This window comes from Pholis gunnellus (assembly GCF_910591455.1).
Source record: "Pholis gunnellus genome assembly, chromosome: 12".
Lineage (NCBI taxonomy): Eukaryota > Metazoa > Chordata > Actinopteri > Perciformes > Pholidae > Pholis > Pholis gunnellus.
The window spans coordinates 6,139,012-6,163,731 of NC_136539.1; the positions used below are offsets into that span (position 1 = coordinate 6,139,012).

Below are 24,720 nucleotides of genomic sequence, written 5' to 3' on the forward strand. Positions count from 1 at the left end.
TCGAGATGACTTTACCTTACATTGGTTTGGATATGAGAGATATTTGACAACCTGCATCCTGAGGGCGAGTTCTCTTTGCAATTGTTGTTTTCCTGACCGCAAATGAATGCTTCTGTGTGTGTAATGCCTAGTTACTAAACTGCAAACGGGAAAGGAAGTTTGACAGCCCAGTATGAAGGCGGCAGAAAAAACGAGACACCTTGCACATTGCATCTACTACAGAGACACATCGAGATGACTTGAGGTGCTATTTTTCTTTTATTATTATACCTCCGCTACATTTATTTGGTTTCTCCTGTAAAATATATCAAATGTAGTTCATGGATTAGTCTTATTACTTTACTACCAGCTGGTAGAAAAGGGGAGAAATCAGACAGGTCTACAGAAAAATATATTCACAGACTTTCCCTCTCACAGGTCACACTGAGGACTCTACGTGAGCATTTATTTTTACATGCTTATTTCCCTTAAGGTACTGTATTCGGTCTGACTCCAGAGTAGCATGGTCCCCTGGCTGTAGTATAAAGATGATAAACTGAGGGCTGTGTGTTAAAACACCAGATGTAATGGAAGGCAAACACAGAGAGAGCAGGTGAGAGAGAGAGAGCGAGAGCGAGCAAGCGATTAAAAATCAAAGTCAAAGAATGCGTGTATGTGTTGATGTGTCTAGGTCTGTGGTAATGTTGGAGGGATGATATTATAGCAGATTATCAATGTTTATTTGATTTATATACTGTTTTTTCTGCAACATAGACATGCTTAAACTCCAAACTCATTTAGCTTAAAGCATCTTCTTCTTCAGTGGAAAAGGACCGACTATCTGTACATGACTCCTATGAGCATGTAACGGAGGGCTGTGTGTTAAAACACCAGATGTAATGGAAGGCAAACACAGAGAGAGCAGGTGAGAGAGTGAGAGAGAGAGAGAGAGCGATTAAACAAGGTAGGAAATACTAAAAGAGAAAAGAGCAAGAGAAAGGAAGTGAAGGGTGGGAAGAGGGGAGGGGGGGAGACGTCAGGGGAGACAGAGGTCCTGAATAATTGAGGAAGACTTTCTCTGAGAACTCAATCTCCTTATCAACTCCTGTTCAAGAACATGACACCAAAATCTTCTCTCTAATTGCTGAACTTTGCTTTTCTCTGCTAGATTTTGCTGACAAAGACTTAGCTGGCAACGCAGAGCCTATTGGGGTGGCAGGGAGACGGATGGCACACACACACACACACACACACACACGGCCTGAAAGCGTTAATTGAATTCACCACCGACTTAAACATCAATATATCCTAACATCTTAGTGTGCAGAAAATCGACTTCTGTGACTTCTGTAAACTCTCTTGTAACAAATGTAATAGACAAAATAAGACGCACCAGATAAAAAGACTAATGACAAAATTCGGTGACCAGGTCTCTTCAACCACACGGAATATTTTGTAATATTAGCAACTGCACAACGAGTCCTCGTCATCTTACGAAAAGTGATTCCTCATTTTTTCTTGCATTATTTTTACGAATGTCCAGCAACACGTGTCAATTTCTGCTCGTCAATGTGCACAAAGAATTTTCAAAATAAACTTCCTCCGTCACGGGGAACAACTTAGTTAGGTTTAGGCGACAAAACTACTTGTTTAGGTTTCGGAAAAGATTGTGGCTTGGGTTCAAAATAACAGTTATTGTTGTGACTTCTGGTCTCCTGGACAAAAGTTCAGTGTTTTGACAGTCATTACACTTCCTTGTTTCGTGATTACGTGGAATAAATAAAAAATATATATATTTTGTGGGATATGTACAACCAGTGCATTACTTTTATTGCTGAATTTAATGGTAAATGGACTCGTACTTTCTAGACTAACGACCACTCAAAGCGCTCCTACGGGAGCAATTTGGGGTCAAGTGTCTTGCCCAAGGACACATCGAAACGGACTGGAGGAGCTGGGGGTCCGACTGCTGATCTTCTGATTGAAGGAGAACCCCCCCCCCCCCACACACACACACACACACACACACACAGAGAGTTGTGCGCACACATTTCTGTTGTTACAAGGGATTACTAACAGGATTATTACTTTCAGTTGTACCTCCAAATAAAGTGGTTCACAATTCACATAGTCTGTTACAATGTTGCCAAAATGTACAAACTAGATTTAGATGAATTCATTTGAGATTAGTCAACAATGTGTCAGGTGTCTGATTCTGAATATGGTCCAAAAAGTGTTTGACAATAACGTTTGAATCCACTGAGTCCATTATTATCCATACGTCGCTCACACACAAGCACAGAGCCATGTTTGTCTCAGTCTCTTGTGCGGCTTGTGTCCTCCTTGAAGTGAGAAGGTGACATTGGCCTTGAGGACGGAGAGCGAGAGTGTGTCTGACGAACAGACAGCAGGTAAGAGGAGACTCCGGAGACTCGTGGTAATCCCACACCAGTGTGCTGGGTGTGTACAGTATTACACAGGTGGCCCATTTAGCTTGGAACACTGCTGAGCAAGCAGACTGCACTCGGGGAATAACAACGGTGCGGCAGTTATGTCGAAGTACGGAGAGGACTGGAGTGCCCGTTTCAAGAGAACACTTCAAGACACACGTGGACTAACTAACATGTGCGGTCTCCCACCCCATCACACACAACATACTTCCCCCGAAACCACTCAAACCCTGCATCTTGTACGAAATGAGAAAGCAGTGGATGTGGCTCTTGGCGGCTCGAAGTGCTTTCACATTTAACGTTTTCAGTTTGGTAAAAAAATAAACTCGTAAAAAGGTTACTACGGTTCGTTTGGGCTGATGGGAAAGCTGTTGATCCAACGCCGGTGTGTCCCAAAACAACCGCAACCGAGGCAGCTTTAAAAAGTGTTATTATTAACCGACCACAGCTAGAATACTAACAAATCCATCTGCTGGTGATGAAATCTGTTCAGGAAGCGATCCTGTAATTGATCTACAATTAATGCATGCTAATCAACATGTAGGCACATCAGCGCAGGTGTGTTTTCCCTCATTAATAGGTCGAAAGCTGTCAAAACTGCTGTGTTTGTATCCGACTCTGTGTACTTTTTCAGTTCATTAAGTCCAGACAGTGATCCCGCAGTAATAAGCCGGCCGCCTGAGAGCGCTCAAAGGGGGCTTTTGTACACTCCCGTCTCAGCCTGTTATGAGTCATTATTCATGACATGCAGTTGATTTGCAGTCCACCAGTACACAGCAAGTATACGGTGGTTTTCTGGACCTGTTTGCATCCTGCACTTTCCTGAGCTTTGATACGGGGGTTAATTGAACCCTAATTAAAAACTCTACACCAGCAGACTTGATCGGTGCTCGCCTTTAACTTCAGATATTTGAGTCTGATTGAAAATGCATTTGATTCTGAGACAACATCAAATTTCAGAGCCCACCGATAGAATGAGCAACCAACAACACTGCTGCATCACGTCAACAAAGCATTCATGAAATTATTGAAGCAGTTAGAAAAAGAGGTGATTCTTCTCTTACCGGGAGACACTGCCAGCTGAAAATGATGCAGCTTGTCCTCATCTGGGAAACTGGCTTTGCATGTACCTGGACGAGAACAAATAAGGGGAGGGTGTTAGTTATTAGGGTCAAAGGTGAAAGCCAGGAGCAGCTGTGTGAAGGTCTATCATTAGTTTTGATTACTTGCCTGTGTGTCAAATAGTGGCATTAACATCAGGGATATATTGTATCTGTATTAAACCTGAGCCTCAGTGTGTTCACACAGACTGCAGGATTTATGCCTTGAGACCCCGCGCGGCACCATATTCCCCCCTGGTGTTCAAAGACGTGTACTGCGCTCAAGATGGGAGAGCTCTTTGTTTTAACCATGTTCATGTGTAAGAAGTTTTCAATCAAACTTAACATCGAACCAGCTCCTTTCACCGAGTAACCCTCCCTGTTTTAATCCGTGTAGAACGCTGTGTATGTGTGTAAAACAGTGAATCCGCTTTTTAGTCGGGCAGTAAAACACAGCACTCTACAAGCAGCTGAAGATCATTTTATCACAGCTGAAAAATGATTTATCTTTTTCATTATTTATGCCAACTTGGCCGGAAATTAGTTGAGCATCACGTTCCCCAGCAATCATCAGCCGTATCAAATAGCATTATGCAACAGAACTTTAAAGCATGAATTAAAAATCAAAGTCAGAGAATGCGTGTATGTGTTGATGTGTCTAGGACTGTGGTAATGTTGGAGGGATGATATTATAGCAGAATATCAATGTTTATTTGATTTATATACTGTTTTTTCCGCAACACAGACATGCTTAAACTCCAAACTCATTTAGCTTAAAGCATCTTCTTCTGCAGTGGAAAAGGACCGACTATCTGTACATGACTCCTATGAGCACCTTTCTGAAAGGTTCAGAGACGTTCAGCTTGGACCGCTCGGAGCAGCCGCTCAAAGAAGTTGAAGCGCTCTGAGAAAAGAGGCTGGGTGCAGAGCTTTTTCTCTATGCGGCCGCATACTCTCCTCATTCGGAACAATTGTAAACAAAAGACGCTGGTGCAGAGAAGAGAAAACGCTATATGTACTCTCAAGCTTTACAGAATTAAAAAAGAAAAATTGGCGTGTGCCTAAAAAAGTGCCTAAAATCTTCTCAAAATCGCACGAACAATTGTGTTCATATACGAGTCGTTGGTTTCTTCTCTGTATTTTAAAAGCACCACTGCTCACTCAGAGAAGACTAGAAAACAGCTTCTCTCTTTTTCCTGCGCTCCTGTCTGCCCATAACGGTGAAAGTCCTTCACATGAAAATCAATACTTTCCACAGGACCATATTTCATCACTATTGTTGGTAATGGAGAACGGATCGGGATGAGCATAACAGTCAAGGAGAGCAGGATGCTTTTCTGAAGCGGTGCACATCCTCATTCAACATTATTTATGGGCTTGGGAATCCTTTTTCACCCGTACTGAATAGTTTAACACTGTTGAATTATCACACGTCTCATCAAGAAGATGTATGACTCGAAATATTTCCCAGCAAACCCGTCGGCTCTCTTACTTGCTCGCCAACACCGCGTGCTACGTACACTGTTCACTTCTCCGGCTTTCATGGTCCTCTGCCGCAGAAGAGCGAAACTCACGTGAGGGATGAAGATCTGATATACTGTCATTTAAATTTTCTAATAATAGCCAGGACTAAATAGCAGTTTAGGGGGTAGGAGTCTGTCGTCAGAAATAAATCCTGAGGCCAGAACGTATAATAAGCATGAAACCTGTCCAAGGCTCAAAACGCATTTGTTTATACACCCGAGCGTGGCTCATTTCACTCATTTATGTGGATGTGCTGGACGATCTGGCTAAATAAATACTTTATTAAATACTTTTGATTTCAAAACAGTATCAGACCTATTTACTCATGAACAGAATTTACCATACAACAAGCAAAATGTTAGAAAATAGAGTGCATCTGTGGGGTTGGCTTTGTCTTCGTGCCTCCTCTGAAACATTTGCAGAATTGTTTTAATATCCCAAAACACAAAATGTATTAATAATGATCAACCAAGTCTGAAACAATACATCAAGCCACCTTAATCCTCATTAACTGATATCGTAACATAAAGAATGTGGGGGGGGTTTTCCTGAGTTGAGAAGATTTAAGACACTATTTACTTTACGTCGGCTGTTTATTGAATATTTCTGTCCCTTTAAGTCAGTTATTCGGCTCTCACACTTTCAGATGTGAGGCTGCTGAATAAACACTAATGCAAACATGGGGAGGAATGAAAAGTCAGAGGGAGTCTGACTGAACTGAGAGCGGTGTATGGAAGTAGAAAGTATACTCACTAGGGAGATTGGCTTCAAGTTCTGCAACTTCTATTGAGAGAAAAAGAAAAAGAGTCATGAATAAGGGAGGAGAGAAGAGGGTAAAGACAGAGAGCCACACACACACACACAGACACACACACACAGATGTCAGATCCTCACACAACGACAGTCGACACTCACACTCTTTTTTTTAATACGTCAGTCAGGAAAGTTGCATAAAAGCATAATGTCTAATATGCAAGTTGTGAATGCGTGACACAACACAATGCTGCAGAGGAACAACAGTGATCGGCTGGTAACAGAAGGGAGGAGGAAGAAAAAAAAAAGAGAGAGAGGAAGGAAACGACAAGTGAAGAGCAGCGGGTTGTTCAGCTGGTGTTACATCTGCATCAAGTCTGGTTGGATTTCTTTTAAACACTCATTCTCTTGCTGTGTTTTCACACCACCGACACTCCTTTCACCACGTTTATGCATCAGCTGGTTTAACACTTCAACACTTAACAAAAAGAGGCGAAGGGGGGGGACGTGCTTGGTCTCTCTGTTGTTGCTTGCGTGAATGCTGAGGATCTACCAATGTTATTTTTACAAACATTGTCATGCATTCAGATCATTAGCAGATTGTTTCAGTGGTTCTCAGCTGTGTAGCGTTAACACCGAGGTAGAAGCCTCTCTTCTGGCTGGAGGTGTGCCTCACAGTGATATCGACTGCTTTAGGTTTTGTCTGTAAACTCCCAGTAATAGATGTGTTATTAGACAAGCACTGCATTACTTTTCTCACATTTAGTTATTCTACATCTAAGAGAGACAGAATAGCAAGTCCCTCTGATGTCGTACTGGAGGGCATTAGACAGGTGCTTGTGAGATGACATCCACCCACACTTATATAGAACTCTATATGATATTGGACCAGCGTTGGACAAACCACTTTTGAATCTACTCTACACCAAATTATAGCCTTCGTTTCACCGGTCATAGTGATTGAGTATAATAACGCCTTCAAGTATATGTATGGACTAAAGCAAAGACAGGTGAGAACCCAGAGAGGTCAAAACATGATGGGAAATGGTAGCCGGCACAGGGAGGACAGCCGCTTGAAATTTAGAGGAGGAGAGAGGAGACAGGTGCCTGGAAGCTGCATCTCAAGGCAGCGAGAGAGGTACCTATAAATAAAACCCAGGCAGAAACATGGTCAGAGAGAAAGAAGAGGAATAAAGAGACGGAGGTAGGAATAGAAAAAAGAAACAGAAGGAGAATCCCAAACATCCGTGGAGGAAGTGGAGCATGAATTTATATTTCTGTATTGAAATAAACCAGAAAACAGTCAAGAAACAACTTTTTGTTGGGCCTACAGTGTCTGTCTCTAAATATTTAGCTCGTCTGTATAAAAGAAAACGATGCGAGCTGACAAAGTGATGGACGAAGCGGACGGCGACCCGGGTACCTTTGGTAAGGAGGCGGTCCCTGATGGAGACCCTGTGGGCGGAGTCGGAGGCTCCCGAGGCACGGCCCGTCTTTCCCCCGTCGTCCCTCTTCAGCTTACTGGCCAACGTAAGCATTGCTGCTGTGATCCGCCCCACGCCTGCACCGCTACTCAATAAGCCTGACAATCACACAAACCGCGAAGAAGAAATGAGACAATATAGAATAGAGGGGGGAGAAAAAAAGTGTTTATAATATTCAAATAAAAAGTCACACTGGTTTCCTCTCACAGGCCAAAAGACGTGCACGCGAGGTGAATCGCTCGCCGGTTGTGAATGCGAATGGCAGTCTGTCTAGATGTTTCAGTCCTGTGATAGACCGGCGACCTGTTCAGGTCCAATAAGTTGGAATAGGCTCCACCCCCACACACACACTCACACACACACAAAGCTCCACAACAAGTGGATATACGTAACAAATAGGCTGAATAAGTGAAAAACAATACAGATGAGGGCCTTTTAAGTTACATTCTGTCCAAGGCCGAAGCTCAGTTCTGCTCAGAAATGACAGACCGTGAGATCTTTTCACATCATGCTCGTGAAGTCAAGTGCCTCCTCTACTTCCTAGAGCAATAAACTAACAACTATGACACCATTCCATTCCAGTGGAATAATGGAGTTTAGACTCTCTGTTGTGAAAAGACATGTGGGGCCACAAGCTGTCGAGAACAAGTGTTGAGTCTTGTTGTAGGAGAATGCCTGAAACTGGCGTGAATCTCTTGAACGGTTCTAAACACAAAGACCTACTCTCTACGAAAAATTAAAGGTACGCCGTAATAACTGAAGGAGTGGAATCCTGCTCATCTGCTCTTAACATTCATGACTATACCTTTACTGCAGTGGTTTCCGTGGTTATTCAGTAATAGGACCGTTGCACGCCAACGTGGAACTCAGAAGTTCATATCATGATAAGAAGCAACTTATCAATGGCACACTGTTTTAATTATCTAAGAAAAGGCGATTGTGCCAGACAGAGGGGAGCCTACAGAGACAAGCATCACAAATCAGCTGATAGCACCAACGGCCTTTTGACTTGCTGAATGATATTTAACAGACTCACTGCAGGAAGCCAAAAGAGTACTTCAACGTCATGCTCCTGCCAACGTTTCTATGAATGCCGCAGCAGGAAGCCGATATCTATGGCACGACGGTTTTAAACTCAGAGGTTAAAGCATTCGCTCTTTATAAACACGTCTCACTGTAACTAATGACGCATGAGTCGGTCTCTGCCTTTGCTGCCTTATTCCCCTGGGAGTGTTTTCTTCTTGTGCATTCATTGTATATATGCACTTGTAAAATGAAAAATATCTGTAACGGATGAACATATTTCAAATCAAGAAAAAGGCAGCTTAGTCCTGGCAAAGAGAACATTTCAAAATACGTATACATACGTTATCAAATGACCTAAAAACTGAATCATTCTAAAATGTTTACAATTAGGAAGTGATGTTTTACACACGTTAAGAAACAAACAGAATACAGTATGACATCCAAAGCTATTCTAAGCAACTTTCCCCCCAAAAAGTCAAACATTCAAAAGACACCTGCAGTCACCTCTCCCGGTGCAGCACCACCCATACAGCCCACCCTTGATAACATGCTCCTATCGCTGACTAAAGGTAATAGAACTCAGTCTCAGCTGATCCCTTCTGTTGTTTTGGAAATTGTTCTACTCCCACTAGTACTAGTTACTCCTTTACTGGTAGTACAACTCTGCAGGGGGTGCAGAGGACGTTTAACCTCTCTAGGGGAGCTTGTTCAGTCTCAGCTCATTTGGGGAGTAGCAGAGGGTATTGGGTATCATCAGTGTCACCCAGTCGGACTCAGTGCCCACCTGCCTCGGCTGTCAGTCACTGCACCCTAAGGTTGCTCACTCACTCACACAGACTACCTGGATGTTAGTCGAACAGCTGCATGGGGTGGATTCATAACAACGCAGTAGGGACAGAGTCATGCAGAATATGCAGAGTGAAAAAAACAAACACTGCACACACAGGTAAACACAACTAGCTAGCAGATAAACACACACCTGCACTGATGGAAAATATATCGTCTTCACTTTAAATTGGTAGATTATGGAGTAAATTCACAGAAAGGGGTGTAGTCTGTCTATAATGTTAGGGACTAAATGAGTCCAGCTAACTTGGTATCAAACACAAGGAAGTGCGTCACGCTCGAGACAAAACCTCTCAAACTGAAACCAAGATGAATGCTAATGTAACGTAACGTTAAACACTTGTAGAAGTTAAGTTACCGCCTCGTCACTGTACTTTTAGCTTGTTAACCAGTGGTCATAACAAGCCGCTAACACCGCTAATCACAGCTAGCTAGATGCAATGTTCGAGCTTAAAACCAGTCTCAGCTCTGGCTTATTCCTCGCGCATGTGCTTGAGTGCAAGAAGAAATGTCACTCGTTTTAATTAGTGAAAGGCGCAGGCAAGTTGTTAATGAAGTCTTTCTGCTAGCCAGTGTTAGCTTGTGTGTTGCCTTTTTTTTTTTTACCTGCTTTCTCAGAGCTAGCGCTCCGTGCTACACCATAACCAGCCGCCCTCCTCTGTTCAAGGCGCTGTCTGCAACCCCAGCCGGAGGTTATAGGAGGCACGTCCGACTGTAAATAACTTCAAAAGTGATTATTTCGGGGGCTGGGAGTGGATATAAACTGATTGGAGAATCAGCTGTCAGAACTTCGCTCCGGTGTCATGGGCAACGGAAGCGCAGTACGGGCCGTTTGTTATTGTTGTCCGTGTAGACATGGCGGCAGATAAACAGTTCCGCATGAGCACAGGACGAGTTCTAGTCGTTTCTTGTAGGTATGAAAATGGACATACAGTCGCTGAACCTGCCGGTACTGAATGGACATGTTTTGCTGTATATATGTAATTATTTATGGTATTCATCTCTTATTAATACGCTGGAAAACCCTGTGTATTAGCACATAGCCCAGAATAGATAAATCCCCTTCCCTTCCCATCTTTTTCTCATATAGCAACTGTTTGTTTTTTTAACCAAAGTTCAAAATGAGCTCTCTATAATCAGATGAGATGAGAGAAAATATCTGCGGAATAAGAAGACAATTATAATATAGATGCTCTATATTATAATTGTCTTATTATTTCTGGGTGTTATATTCTGCTCAACTGTTAGGGTTCAAGATGATAATACTGGCTAGCAGCTTTTTTATACTTTATATTAATTTTCTTTACTATTGGATATTATTTATTTATTTATTTATTCGTGTATTTTTGCTGTGTCAATTACCCCCAAATTGAACTGGTTGATGACATCTTCTAAACTTCACAATAACACAGCACATTTGAAAAACACGCGCACACACACACACACACACACACACACACACATACAGTACACATGCCCTGAGGAGAGCACCATTTGCAAAATGGAGAGCTGAGACTCACTGTTTGACAGAACAGCTCATTCGCTTTGGAGCGAACCCATTTCACCCTAAAGTATTTGGACAAAGCTGTGATTCACTCAGCCAGTTGTTACGGACCCAGGGGCATGAGGGCTGTCACTGTAAACAAAAACTTGCTCTCGACTGACCTGCCTGGTTAGATGAAGCTTTTTAAAAAGAGGATTCAATTAATCTTGGAGCAGATGATTATGTTGTACTTCATCTAAATCTGTTTAGACAGGTGTTGGCCATCAGGCTTTCTGTGATGCAAATACCAAAGTAAGTACCAAACTCACCCCTCTTCGCATGGTGTGCTTCACACAATGCTTTTGTTATTCAATGGTGCCGACTGAGGACAGAGCATACATCTGTACTTATTCATGGGAGTGATATTACTATGTTGTAGAGTTGTAACAAAATGGAAGAAAACCACCAAAAAACACTTTTATCAGCTGAATATTGAAAAACGTTATGCAGATTGACATCCTAGCAATGAAAATATAAAAAATCAGCACAAAAGCTATAGTTGGTAACCTTGATAAAAATAAGTTTTTGTTTGTGTTTGCTCAAATTGTCCCTATATCCTGACAGTATTACACAAGGCTGTGAAAAGTCAGGTTTCTCTGCCTCCTTTTAGTGCTCCTAATTTGCAAGATTTCACAGCGTCTGAAGGAAAACAACCAATTAGACCTGAGAAGTCTCTAACGCAGCTGTCAATCACTGCTCTGAAGTTCATGAACTCCGATCAAACTGTCAAAGGCAGCTCTAATCAAATATGAATTTAGATGCAATGGCATTGACTTTTTCTCGCCTCAAATGTTTTCAAAAAACACATTTTAGTTCACCCTTTAGCTGTAAAAGCAAAAAAAGTTGCTCTTGTCGGTGGGAGCAGAGATGGGCAAAAATACATCAAAATGTATTTTGATACAAAATACAAAATACCCCCAAATAAATGTATTACAACAAAATACAAAATACAAAATACTGGTGCCAGAAAATGTAACAAAATACATGTATTTTGTATTTAAAATATAGGAAATACTTTTTTCTAGATTTTCTGTTTTCTCACAATTTGGTATAGCAGAGCATTCAGGTTTGGCCTATATAATGTACACAAAGCTCTGGTGAACCCCACAAAAAGGAAGAACAGTCACAGAATGTCAGTGTAACTAAGCAAAGCTATTGAAAGACAACTTGATTATGTATATATATATTTTTATTAATGGGACTTAACAGCCCATAAACTTTGGCTTTGTATCAACAAGAAAATATTCATCACATATGACATACAAGATCCCAATCTCCCTCTTCCTATAGCTAGTGTTAGTGAAAGAGGACACAGACTAGACTGAACTCAATAGACTTAAAATCAAACAAAGTATTTATTCTTAACAGGAGTATTCTGACGCAGCAGATCGATACGAGCTCGGACCTAAATCAAAACTATCTGTGACAGCAAAGAAAAAGGCGCTCCCCAAGGGAGAGCACAAAACTATATAGTCCTTAAGGGCATTTTTGTGATTGGTTGACTATTGTTGGAGGCGGCTCTTGGTTTAAACTTTCTGAGAGCCTCATTGGTGCACAGGACGTCCGTCCCTACCGGCACCCGGATAGCCGCTCCAGCGATGAGTCAGATCAGTGTGTGTGTGTGTGTTTGAGAGTGCGTTCTGAGGCCAAGGTCGCTTAACTGCTTCTTTGTTGAAACTGTTATTTTGTACCAAGCAGTGGCAAGACCGGGAGTACCTGCTTTCTGCTATTGGTCAGTTAACGATGGGCCTCTGCGTGGGTGAGAATCACTGCAGCCTCACTCTGTGACTTACACTTAGAGACATATTATGATTATTGCACATAGCATATGGTTTAAGCTTCACTAAATGTGTTTACAAATATATAGCATATTTGTTAAGCTTATTCTTAATGTGATTACACTAGCTACTCGACTGATAAGTTAACTTGCTAAACACTGGCTATGCACTAGCCTAGACAGCATGCTAGCGTTATTAGCATGGTAGCATCGATCGCCAGCTTGATATTATAACCATCACCATGTATATACAATAGGCTATGTAGCCAGACCCAGACATAAGTTATACATCAAGCTAGTTGACATCTGTCACACTCAGATACAATATTTAACTTGACAGACAATCCGTTGAACTTGAAGATCTGAAGACTGAACTCGTGAACTGTTTTTTGATTCGTGGAGAAAGTATTTTGAGTATTTTAAATACAAAATTACTCCACTCTAAAGTATTTTGTTACAAATTACGTTAGATTTTTAATCAGCCCTATCAAATACAAATTACAAAATACTCAAAAGTAATTGAAATACGTATTTCAAATACAAGTAATAGAAATACTGCCCATCTCTGGGTGGGAGGTGCTTTGTTTTGGCTCTACTGTCTTCCACATGACGCCCGGGTCACAGTTTTATAAAAGTTACCAACTGTAGCTTTAAGCGTGGAGAGGTGAAGCCTTGTCAGGAGGAAGAGATTGAGAACAGAAGGTCAGAGATGGGATCAAGAATTCTAGAGAGGGAGGACTCTTTTCTGAACTCACTGAAGATTCCAACAAATGAAACTCTCCACCCTCTCCTCAGACGACCCATTGAAGAGACGATTCAGTACTGAAGATGAAGGCATTCACTTTGAAGTAAAATATTTCTGTCACTTCTAAGTCTTCGAGCTCAACAACGACGTAAAGACGGGGGTAAGAAAAGTTTGTTGTGCTTCTCTAACCGAAGGGCGTAATTAAGTGATGCGGATGCCCCCTGAGGAATTCCAGACTTCTGTTGATCTTTTACGACAGTTTTTGAAAACTGAAATGTGAAATGAGCTTCAGACTTTATTTTTTTCAACATTATCTTTATTGGTTTCATAACACAACAGCCCTCAGGTGGAATATTGCAACAACGTACAGGAATGTAATCTCCTAACTGCCAAATCAGCCCATCTCTCCCTCCCTTCATAGCCCACACAAATCCAACCCATCCCTTCAGGTCCTACCGCTAATTTAGCTTTTAACTTTGATGTCTGCAGAACAACAGTGACTTGGAAAATGTTCCGCTCAACTCAAAAAAGACATCTGTTGTTTGCATGCCGGATAAAAAATATTAGTATGCGTCTCCTGCTGCTCTGTTGCGAACAATCCAGGGTTTGGGTCTTCTCGAGGGCAATAAACTGGTCTCTCCTCACGCCCATGACTGAGATTAGTTTATTTCAGTGATTTTTCAGTTAATTATGCACTGAACAGGTCGTGCAATATTTATTGTACAACACAAAAACAATCTGGGGTTGATGGGAATGTCGTCAAGTTTGCAGGTATTTGGTCAAACCAAAGTACTGGACAAATTCAAATTTCAACCTAAAGATGGCCCTGGATTAAAGTTACTGTGAGGAACTTAACTGATTATGAAATAGTCTACATTTTAAAGTGATGCCTCTACATGACCTACATAAGTATCATAAGACCATCAGCAAGAGGTCTGGCTATTTAAATATAGTTCCTCTTAATGCTTGTCATCGGTGCCACCGGGTTGGATTCCGCCCAAAGTCAGATGAAATCATGCAGGTTCATCAAAAACTCCTTCAGCTCAGACTCCAGCGCGGCCTCAGCCAGCGACCAGCCCGTCACAGACAGACCCGGATCCGGCTTCGCTGCCGCCTTCGACCTGAAGCTGGAGTCCCAGCGAGAGGTGGAGAGCTCAGCGCCCGGCAGCAGTGTCTTCTCGCCTCGCCAGAAAACAAGGCCGTATTGCTGGGCCTGCTGGAAGGAAGGGAGGAATGGGAGAACCATAACCAGCAATGCGTGGGGCAGACTCTCAGACCATGCTGAAGTAAAATTAAAGGTGTTCTAAAGGGAATCTGGTGCTCGGAAACACTACAACTTTCATCGTCAGGGACTGCCAGATTCAACACAAAATTAAAGTTTCTTGTAGTAGCTTTAAAGCTCAGGGGAACACCAACATCAGCAGGCTTCATCCTCAGGGCACCATGAATCTTTGTACAAACTTTCAAGACAATCCATCCAATCGTTGTTGAGATATTTGAGTCTGGACCAAAGGAGTCTGGGACCTAGCTCAACTGAGAATTTTTCTTCCACAAAGAATTGAGCTGTCACATCTTTCACTTACAACGCTCCTATTTTCTTAAATAATCAGTGTTATAGCCTTCTACCAGTTTCTCTGCTTGTACATTAAAGTGAGATCTGCCCGTCATTTAAATCTGACTGTGACTGCAGTGGCAGTAGCCCCAGTGGCTCTGATCTTAATCATGTAAAAACAAAGTGTTACACCGGGGGCTTTGCTCTCCCTGCTGGACCACATGACCCAGATGTGAGTGTAGTGTCTACTCAGTTTAAGGGGAAAACAAAACTCTGCAACAACATGACTAATGCACATGTCATAATAATACAAATCTTATTTTATGCTGCGTGTTTGCTTTACTTCTGCTGCGCTTTTGCTATCAGCTGTTAAGAAAATCAGGATACTCCATTTGAAATGAATCAGAGAAAGCAAATTACTTATGTGCAATAGCGCAAGATCTAAAACGATCTTTTTTACGTTAAGTTATGTATCTAACTTTTTATTAAGGATTTAAATTAATTTGAGTTAAATGTACTGCAGCAGTTACTGCAGCAGTCTGAGAAGGGTGAGTTTCTAATTCAGTCTGATTCTCTGTTTCAGGTTAACATCTACCAAGAGCCAATTTGTCGTGTCAGAAAAAAGACATTTACAGCCACTACGAACACATTGCAGGACAGCCGTTCCTACAGTAACAGCCGTTTTTCCCTCGGGGTTCCATTAGATGTAAATTTACCATTAGAGACTCAGAAATAGAGTGTGTAACTTGATAGAAAAAGGGCACTGACGCAGACAAAGAGTTGGTGGTAATACATTGTGGTACTGTCCTCCGGCATGTGGACATCTGATGTAATGTGTGTTGTGTGCAAGTACAAAGAGCCATAGGCTCAAAAAAAGCTTATATTACCACATGAGTCATGTATTGAATCATGGGAGGAATTCCCCCCCCCCCCCCCCCCTTTGTACCTCTTGATACCTCTTGTTATGGAACACAGTACACTCCAAAAAGTGGAAACATTTTTATTGAAAGTGAATATTGTTAATGCACAAATTGTGTGAGTACAACATCCTTCTACCAATTCAGTTGGTTAGACAAATGGTTTAAATAACACGTCTTTCCCCTGATCCAGAGGGATGGGAGCATCTGCGCAGCAGACACGCCAGACGTGCTCACCGTTTGACAGAACAGCTCTGAAGTCGGTCTGACTCACGCTGCACGTGTTTGCAATACGTTCTCGTTCCCACTCGACAACTTGGCGTCACTTTCTAACGCACTGGGTAGCCACGAGCACGGTCGCAGTAAACACATGGTTAACGTCGTGAAGTCAATCAAAAACACTCGCTGATGTTTAGGCGGCAAAACCACTTATAGGAGAAACATCATAGTAAACCAAGTAAAGCGGAAACAATGTAACATAAGCATAGAAAATGCATCACAAACACTGAAACACGCACACCGGTCTCCTGGTTAAAATGTCCTGTGTCCTTGTCTGGACTTTAAACTTCATACGTCATAACAATCCTGAAGCTTTTACTCTGCAACGTCTAATGATGACGCAAATGATTTTATGTTGTAGTTTCTTGAAAGCCTGGTGCGTGTCATACAGAAGCTAATGGCTGCCTTGTGAGTCTCCTGTCACAGAAAAAAATATGGAAATGATTTCTCTCTCTCTCTCTCTCTCTTTCTCTGTCTCTTTTAGACACACACACACACACACACACACACACACTAGGACACCTTGATTTGAATATGGGAGGATGAGGAAAGGTCTTTCTCGTGACTAATACAAATGAGTATGCAAATGAGTTGTAACTCATATTTGTATATTCAAACATGAGGATTGAAAAGTAGTTTTGTTTGATAGTCCTTTGGGTGTACTTTAGGTTGTGAGTGACTCCTGAAGTATCCCTTTCATAACATTGCATGTAGATTAATACTCTATTTAAACGTAAAAAGGATGATGGCCAAAGGTGTGTGTGTGTGTGTTTGTGTGTGTTGTGTGTATAAAAGTGAAGTCTGTGGCAGACACTGATGCCCTGTATTATAGAAGGGAGGATGATATGATGAAAAGACACATTTCAAAAGCAGATCAATAAAAACATTTCACAGCTGAGCGTGTGGGGAGAAGAGATCGTATTTCACAGGATGGAGAGGTTTTCCATCAATAATAGCACCATGTTCGTAAGAGATCTGAGAGGAACTTTGTGCTCGTACAGCTGCAACAACAGATAGAGAAGAAGTCTCAGATTCACCGGATGGTGCCATGTTTTTTTTTTGGGCCTGTTGCATATAGAGTGATGCTGCGGTGCCTGACGTTAGCTTTTCACATCTGCCGAAGGCAAATACTTGAGTTTGCCACAGAGCTTATTTTCTGCAATAATTTAGTCATCGTTTTTTGTTGAACCACTGGAACCAGTGTGACTTCCAAAAATACATCATCCCTGCAGCACTCTATGTACTCACTTTCCCTTTGTGACGACTCAAGAATCAAACACACAGTGACTAACATTGTGATTCACCTTCTTTTGATCAATGATACTTTCTATTTCACAAAGAAATAAGCTCCCACATACACATGCTTACAGTAGGACTGTGTGGTATGACTACAAAGGCTTTACGGCAGAGGGAGGCCAAAGTCGGATGCTGAAATAGCTCAAGGCTAGAATATAAAAACGTACAACTTGCCGTCACTGTGGTACCAGGTGTAGACCATTGAAATGTGTCCGCTCACAAAACCTGCATCAGTCAGTCGGCCCACGGCCTCAAGTCACACCGGCGGCTACCAGCATAGCACAACTGAAGGCTGAACACTTCTGCACTGCGCTACACTTTCTGTCCGTAACAAATGTCTCCAGCACAGACTGAGATTCAAACACCTAAATAAGGCCAGCCCTCACAAGTTAGGGCATCTGGGATGTTTGGTGTTTGTAGGAATGTGAGTAAAGAAAAAAAACAAGTGCAGGATTCGGTCAGAGCAGATCTGCCAGTGGTGGAAAAAGGTTGCTGAGAGCGTTTTCCACAGAGATGTGAGAACCGTGACAAGCATCACAAACACGACAAATGACAAAGTTTGTGAGACTTGTAAGGAAGCATGAGTCAGCCAGTGGGATTTTTTTTTTAAATACAGAGATACTGAAGGTCAGTGAACATGTTCTTGGATGTTTCCCACTCTCTGGTGTCTTCCAGCAAAGAAGGGGGTTAGTGGTAGCGGTCCCCTGCTAGATCATAGCAAGGCCGGTTTATCCACAGGTTTATCCCGGGGGCATCTAGGCATCCTAGGTTTTTACAAGTTTGTCATACTTTCTATATATATTATTTACTGAAAGAGGTGTTATATCCAGTTTGTATGTATAAAGAAAAACTATTGCCATCGGGTAAGTGCCCCCTCAAAATCACAGCCAAGTAGTCCAAAATGACGCGGTGCCAGCAAATTCGTTGTCATATCAGTTCAAAATGTACGGGTATCAGGTAGGAGGTTGTGCATAAGCGAAAACTACAAAAAGTAAAATAATCGGCACATAGTCACGATTCACATTGTACCCGCAAGCTTTTTTGTTCGGAAAGATGCAACGAGGGAGCTGACCCTCCAGTCTATTAGCATGTGTGTCATTTGGTGATGGTGGCTTCTCTGTGCTCCGGTTAGCCTTGTGTATAATGCTTATGCACATAAAATAATAATAAATACGGTTCCCTTTCGAGAGCAGCTTAACATAGATTGATTGGCAAACATTTAGACTGCTGGTGCAAAGGTAGCCTCAGTCAGGTGTTTCAAGGTGGCAAGACTCTTAGGAATCAGCCTTAAAAAATATAAACTCAAGGCTGACTATAAAGCAGCTCAGGTTCAAGGAGACCTTCAAGCCTGACAAGAGAGTCTGAAGATGTCTCAGAATGATGACAAGTCATTCTCTGTCTGACTTTTCACTGGTGCAGAAAGGAGCAGACTTGTTTCAGCTCTGACACTATATATTTATTAACTATATATATATATATATATATATATATATATATATACATATATATATATATATATTATGGTGTCTCACATGAAGACAGTGCCAATCATCACTTTTGATCACATGTCTCCCTCTAGTGGTACATGGTACAACCTCTCAAATACTTCTCTTCTATACTCCGTTCACAGGGGGTGAGCCGTTGAAAGCACTGAGTAGATCATTTACAATATTCAAGTGTTGCTAATGCATAAGAAGGCTTCACACAAAGATCATCTGTGTACTTTCGCAAATCACTGAATGTTCAAATCAAATGTGTGTCTATGTTGTTATTTTTTTAAGAAACAGCTGATCATCTGTACAACGTGTAATTCAAAAGCAATAGTTTCAGAAAGCTGAGAGTTAGATGACAAAATGTATTCCACTCTCATGAAAGTGAATAGTAGTATTACCAAAAATGTCAAGCAATTCCTTTAAAACAAGTGGCATTTGTGGGCAAAAACAGAGCTTTTACATGCAGTATGTAGCAAACATGTAACAAATGAACTTGTCCTGTATATAGATGTCTAGGAGAAAACTTTCGCTCAGCAAAGTTGAGAAAAGACTCGGGGGTGGCGCAAGGTTCTTCATGACTTCGTTGAAACTGCGAGCGCTGGCAGGAGTCAGGCTTCCTGCGGTTTGCAGGCCAGGAGGTAAAAATACTTCACAGCCACCACCACCTCCGTCTCCACAGAGGTCACCCTCATTATGGACATCAACCTGGGGAGACAGGGTGTCATCATTCAGTCAGAGGGTGTAGTTTCACTTACCTCTCCAATATGCCAGTTTTGACGGATCCATTAAATATCCGTGTAATAATGTCATCTGTTGAAAGGATGTTTTGCTCCAGAATGTAGATAAATGTAAAAAAAATGAATTCATAGATCAGCAATGGTTATCATTTTTATAGAGCATTGTCAAATGTGTGTGATATGCACGCATGTGTATACTTGTGTATATGTGTATACATTTTACCTTTGACGGATGTCTTGAGAGAGTGCGGTGGCTTTCTGCGGGTCGTCTCTCAGCAGCGCCTGATAGCTGGAGAAAGACTCCACCAACCCCATGTAACTAGACAGAGGCATGGGCCTTTCCACCCACACGCACTCCTGCCTGTAACACATAAAACAACACAGTCAATGTGTGTACTGCACACTCACATACATATCACTCATTGACTTCTTTTTTTTTTTTTTGAAACCAACCATGGGATTTGGAGAAATTGACCAAACGAAAAACATGCTCTCACCACTCTTTGTCAGGGTAAGGGATGGATTCATAGGCCTCCCGGTAAATCTCAATGGAGCTGGGACCGAGGTGGGCACTGCGGTAAGGCTGCAAGGCTGCATAAAACTGGCGAAACCAAGAGACAGGGAGTCATGAGGTTGTTCACCACTGTAATAATAACAGCATATATATATATATATATATATGCCGTTATTACAGTATACCATGAACCAGATATGTTTTCCTCTCTGATGTGTTTTAAGCTATTTAACAATAACTTTAGTACATAGCTATATATGTTTGATAGATAGTGTATATTTTTGCTAGTTTATGTTATTATTCATGTTTTAATGGTGTCTGACACCAATTTGTATTCCACATTGCAATTGACTGCTATTAAGACATTCAACATTCATTGACTAAAAACATCCACAAGATGATGCTGTTCAACCTTTTTTTTAGATATCACCATTAAACTTATTTACATTAGGACACTTGTTTTGGGGGGATCACAAGTTTTCTGGAAATGTATTAAAATTGTAATAATTTTGAGGAAATATCCTCTGAAGATATGTATTTTAAGATCACTATTTGAAGACACTACAGATGACTAGGGTTAAAAAAACTAGCTAATTACTTAAATCAAGTATTACAAGTTTTCTCAAATTCGATATGCTAATGATGCATTATCTAATACTAACTTTTGGTGAATATAAGAGAAATCTAAAGACGCAAATAGACAAAGCATTTAAATAACCACCTAAATGTGTGTTTTGGATGTTTTCTTCCCACTAGTCTGAAAGAACACAGCCCAAAATCTCAAAATTGACCAATATGTGTCCTGCCTGGTTTTTGCCTTCCCCTTGAAGGCCATTCATTGTTCTGGAAAGACACGTCTCATAAAGATGACTGAGAGTATGTCTCCTACACCAGCAGAACTGCAAAAAATAGGATTCTCCTTTTGAGTTCATGAGTCAGGCAGATGAGCCAGGTGGTGATTCTGGTACAAAACCCCAGCTAAGGCAAAGGGGAGAAACAATAACGGTATAAATATGCCTTTGTCTCTGTGTTTTCCACTACCATAAAAAGTGTACTGCTATATTTCTTTGAAATATATAAAAATATAATACCCGTTTTTTTCGTATTTTCTATAATAATACATCTCAATTGCAAGCCTTTTCCACAGTAGAAAAAAACACAGGTGTAAATAATAATGAATGACGGCAGTTTCAGGGTCCTGGGATTGCTCACGCTGGAACTTTCACACTTTCATGGATTACTGGGACACTTGGGACCAGGGCAGAGCCATCGCTAATATTATTAGCGACACCTGTGCTTTATTTACAAACAGCCTTACATGCACATTTACAATAACTTCTCTCAGGTGAATGTTCTTGTGAGCACCTCTTTGCAGACTTGGTTGAGTGTATGTGAGCAGCAGTCATTGTAGCTGAGCTGCATGTCAATGGTGTAGTTGAGCACAGCCAAGCAGCCACGGGGCTTCAGGACTCTGTGGGCCTCCTGGAGAAAGCGAGGTCGGTCGAACCAGTGGAAGGCAGACATGGCCGTCATCAAGTCCACTGAGCTGTCAGCCAACGGCAGATCCTCGGCCACGCACTGTCTAAAGACAGAACAGGAGCAACAGCCGAATCAAACTTCTGACCACGGCCGACAGTAGGATGAAAGGGAGAAGGTTTGCAGGTACCAGCTGTCAACTGTCAATTGTCAACCCACTTTTTAAATTATTTTGAATCCAATTCCTATTCCTATTCAAAGCTTCATTGACTAAAAACATCCACAAGATGATGCTGTTGTTCATTTTGTATTAACGAAAGACACCTCAGAAGCATAGGGTGAACAACATTATTAGATATCACCATCAAACGTGTTGATTACTTTCATTAGGACAATTTTTGGGGGGAATATAGATAAGAAATAAACTGGAAAGTTTGGTGTATTGCTACCGGAAATGTATTGAAATTTCAATCATTTTGAGGTCCTGAAAAGGAACAGGAGTGAAGACTAAATAGAGAAAGGTGCAGACACTTTTATTTAGTAGCCAGCAAGGCAACGGAAATAAGCATGCCCAACAACATGGTGCAGGAAGAAGACAAAATATTCTTCTTCAGTTGAAGTGTGGTTATTGTTTGATGAACAAAGTAAGAGTGAGCAATGGACTTCACATGACAATATCCAAAACGCGGATACATTTTTGAATAAATTGGGTTTTTATTTATTTATTTTTTATCAGTGGACCCTACGGATGAAAGGAATTGAATAATCAAAGACTCTATGATCGCTTCAAAGGTAGGGATTCACCACATATCTTCATCTTTCTTATGATGCTGGTAGTACTGAATGAATTATACTTTGGTTTCTGTAAAAAAAAATTAGATGGCACCCACCCGTCTCTCAAAGCGGCTACACCCTTTATTATGCATTATGCAAATTAACGCCCGTACAGTTGTCATGAACGGTATGTTTCATGACAACTTGCACTCGCATTACTGCATTCTTGGAAAGGGAGAAGTGTGTGGAGGGATAATTAGTTGGTTGCAATCAGCAACCACACCGCCAGATAATGCCAAATCCTACACACTGTCTGTTTATAAGGCAGGGTCCAATTCATTTTCATTGGTTTGGTTTGATCATTAACTGGACTTTGATTTATTTGCATACCTTCACATTTCACAGGTCCCAGTTTACTTATTAAGACTTTGTGTGTCACTTGCTGCCTTCACATTATAATCTGTACAAAGATTCCAATTTATGTGTGGCAGCAATACAATTTTCAGCCACAAAATGTAAAGCATTACTATTACAATGGTAAATAACGTAAATTGCATTAGGAAGTTGGTCTTTCATTTAGTTTAAAAAAAACAAAAACAATGTGCAAAACAGTTATATGGAATCCATTACTTCTAAAATCAATTAAAAGGTTTTGGAAGATTTCTTTCTCCATATACTGTACCCACCAACCTTGTGTGACAAGCCACATATCTTGAGAGGATTTCACTGTCCTGTGCTGACTTCACACTTCTTCTATTGTGTGGGCCTTACTGCATGACCGACTTTCACCAGACAAGGGTCACATTGTTCTTGCTTTAGCCAGATTCAATGAAGTAGCTTACAAGATTTTCAGAGCTGCAACTAATGATGTGATGTTAATGGTATAGTTGTTGATTTTAAATTAACATTATTTACATTATTAGGCTTGCTTGATCTCACACTCTTTAGCCAGGGAAACAATTATGGCAAAGATAAATGATCTAATAGGAGACACAAGTTGCATTCAGAGTGCATTGATGTATTTTGAGTTATAAGAAAAGATGATTTGGTCCATACCTATAAGTGATGTTTGGCTCTTTGGCATGCTGCAAAGCCATTTCCAGCTGGGCAGGACTAACATCTGTCCCCACCACGGAGGCAAAGTGTTTGGCCAGCAGCAGTGTGCCCTGACCTGAGCCGCAACCGACATCCACTGCCAGCTCAAAGGGATGACCCATCTGATGAAATACTTTGCACGTTATATGAAATTCCTTTCATGTTAGTTTTGCTATTATCCAATGACAATGGTAATAGATCCTTTTTTAAATAAATTACACAAACAAATACAATGATTTTTCCGTGTTGCACTACCTGTTTTTCCAGGAAGTTAAGCACTTTCTGTATCAGATGATCTGATGGAGAGATCCTGTACTTCCAGTAGGATGAAGCATGCTCCTTTCCTTCATACAGACGGTAAGCCATAGCTAGGTGATCCCCTCTCTCAACAGCTAATCCAGCATACGTTCAAAAAAGAGAATACAGCTATGTATTTTATCTTGTGTTTTGTTATCGGATAAGAGGAACTAACTTCCACGTTGAAAATACTGTTTAGTCCCTTCTGCCGGCAGTCACACTCTCACACACTCACACACACACACACACACACTCACATACACACTCACACACACACACACAAAAGGGGGCACCAGGGGTGCATGGGAAAGGGAGGTCCCCTTACTTGCACTGGTATGTGGCATGTTTGACAATGAACTCCATTAAAGGGAGAGTTCCAAGACTTTATTGTCATGATGTGGCATCGGTGTTTTACTTTTTTTTCGTGTGCATACAATGATATGTTTTGAATGTAATCCATGATAATTATGTTGAACTGAAATCAAAGTCAAGCACAAAGGTCTGTGTGAGTATAGATCAGCTCGTGTGATCGTATTCATTTCTGTCAGAAGCAATCAAAACCACTTGGAGATGATGTACGAATGGTATGTGGAAGAGTGTTACAATAACATCCTGTGTGCAACTCTCCTCTGTCTGAATCTCTCAGATTCAGAAACGATTACCAAGTTTGTTTACTTGAAAAAAGGAACTTCCACTCGGTGATTACGCATTACAATAGACAGAGTAAAGACATCATTAAAAATACAAATATGCAAATTTCTCATAAAAAAATATACATAAAAATATGTCTCTTATTAAAGTGTCTGTTTTAAACATGTATAGTTGTGCAAGGATGTGTAAATGATTGTCCAGGGGGTGTAAGAGTCCGAGCGGCTTGCTCAATGCGGACTGTATTCTTGTATTTCATAATGTCAAGTTGCTATTTAACAAGGGCTCTTCGTTATTCATTGTCAGTGTTGTAGAAATGTGACACCCTGATGTAGTTCTCAGCAGAATTCAAGTCAGTCTGTTTCTTAGGTGTAAAAAGCAGTAAACTCAAAGACATTCCGACAATGGTTTTATT

The 24,720-nt window shown here is 41.2% G+C and overlaps 2 protein-coding genes across 2 annotated transcripts in view; both read right to left on the bottom strand.

Moving 5' to 3' along the window:
* Window positions 1-9,962, bottom strand: part of ube2f (ubiquitin-conjugating enzyme E2F (putative)) — a 36,460-nt gene extending 26,498 nt beyond the window's left edge. The window contains exons 1-4 of the mRNA XM_079170336.1: window positions 9,769-9,962; window positions 7,230-7,388; window positions 5,807-5,836; window positions 3,494-3,559 (exon numbers count right to left, since the gene is read on the bottom strand). Coding sequence (XP_079026462.1) covers window positions 3,494-3,559; window positions 5,807-5,836; window positions 7,230-7,344 — 211 coding nt within the window. The 5' untranslated portion in view covers window positions 7,345-7,388; window positions 9,769-9,962. The remainder of the gene's footprint in view (window positions 1-3,493; window positions 3,560-5,806; window positions 5,837-7,229; window positions 7,389-9,768) is intronic.
* Window positions 9,963-19,372: 9,410 nt separating this feature from the next.
* Window positions 19,373-23,726, bottom strand: LOC306704467 (putative methyltransferase; the record flags this gene model as incomplete). Its single annotated transcript, XM_079170833.1, has 6 exons — window positions 19,373-19,469; window positions 19,725-19,862; window positions 19,999-20,102; window positions 21,381-21,597; window positions 23,322-23,482; window positions 23,616-23,726. The coding sequence occupies 6 exons, from the start codon at window positions 23,724-23,726 to the stop codon at window positions 19,373-19,375; spliced, it is 828 nt and encodes a 275-aa protein (XP_079026959.1).
* Between the last annotated feature and the right edge of the window lie 994 nt (window positions 23,727-24,720).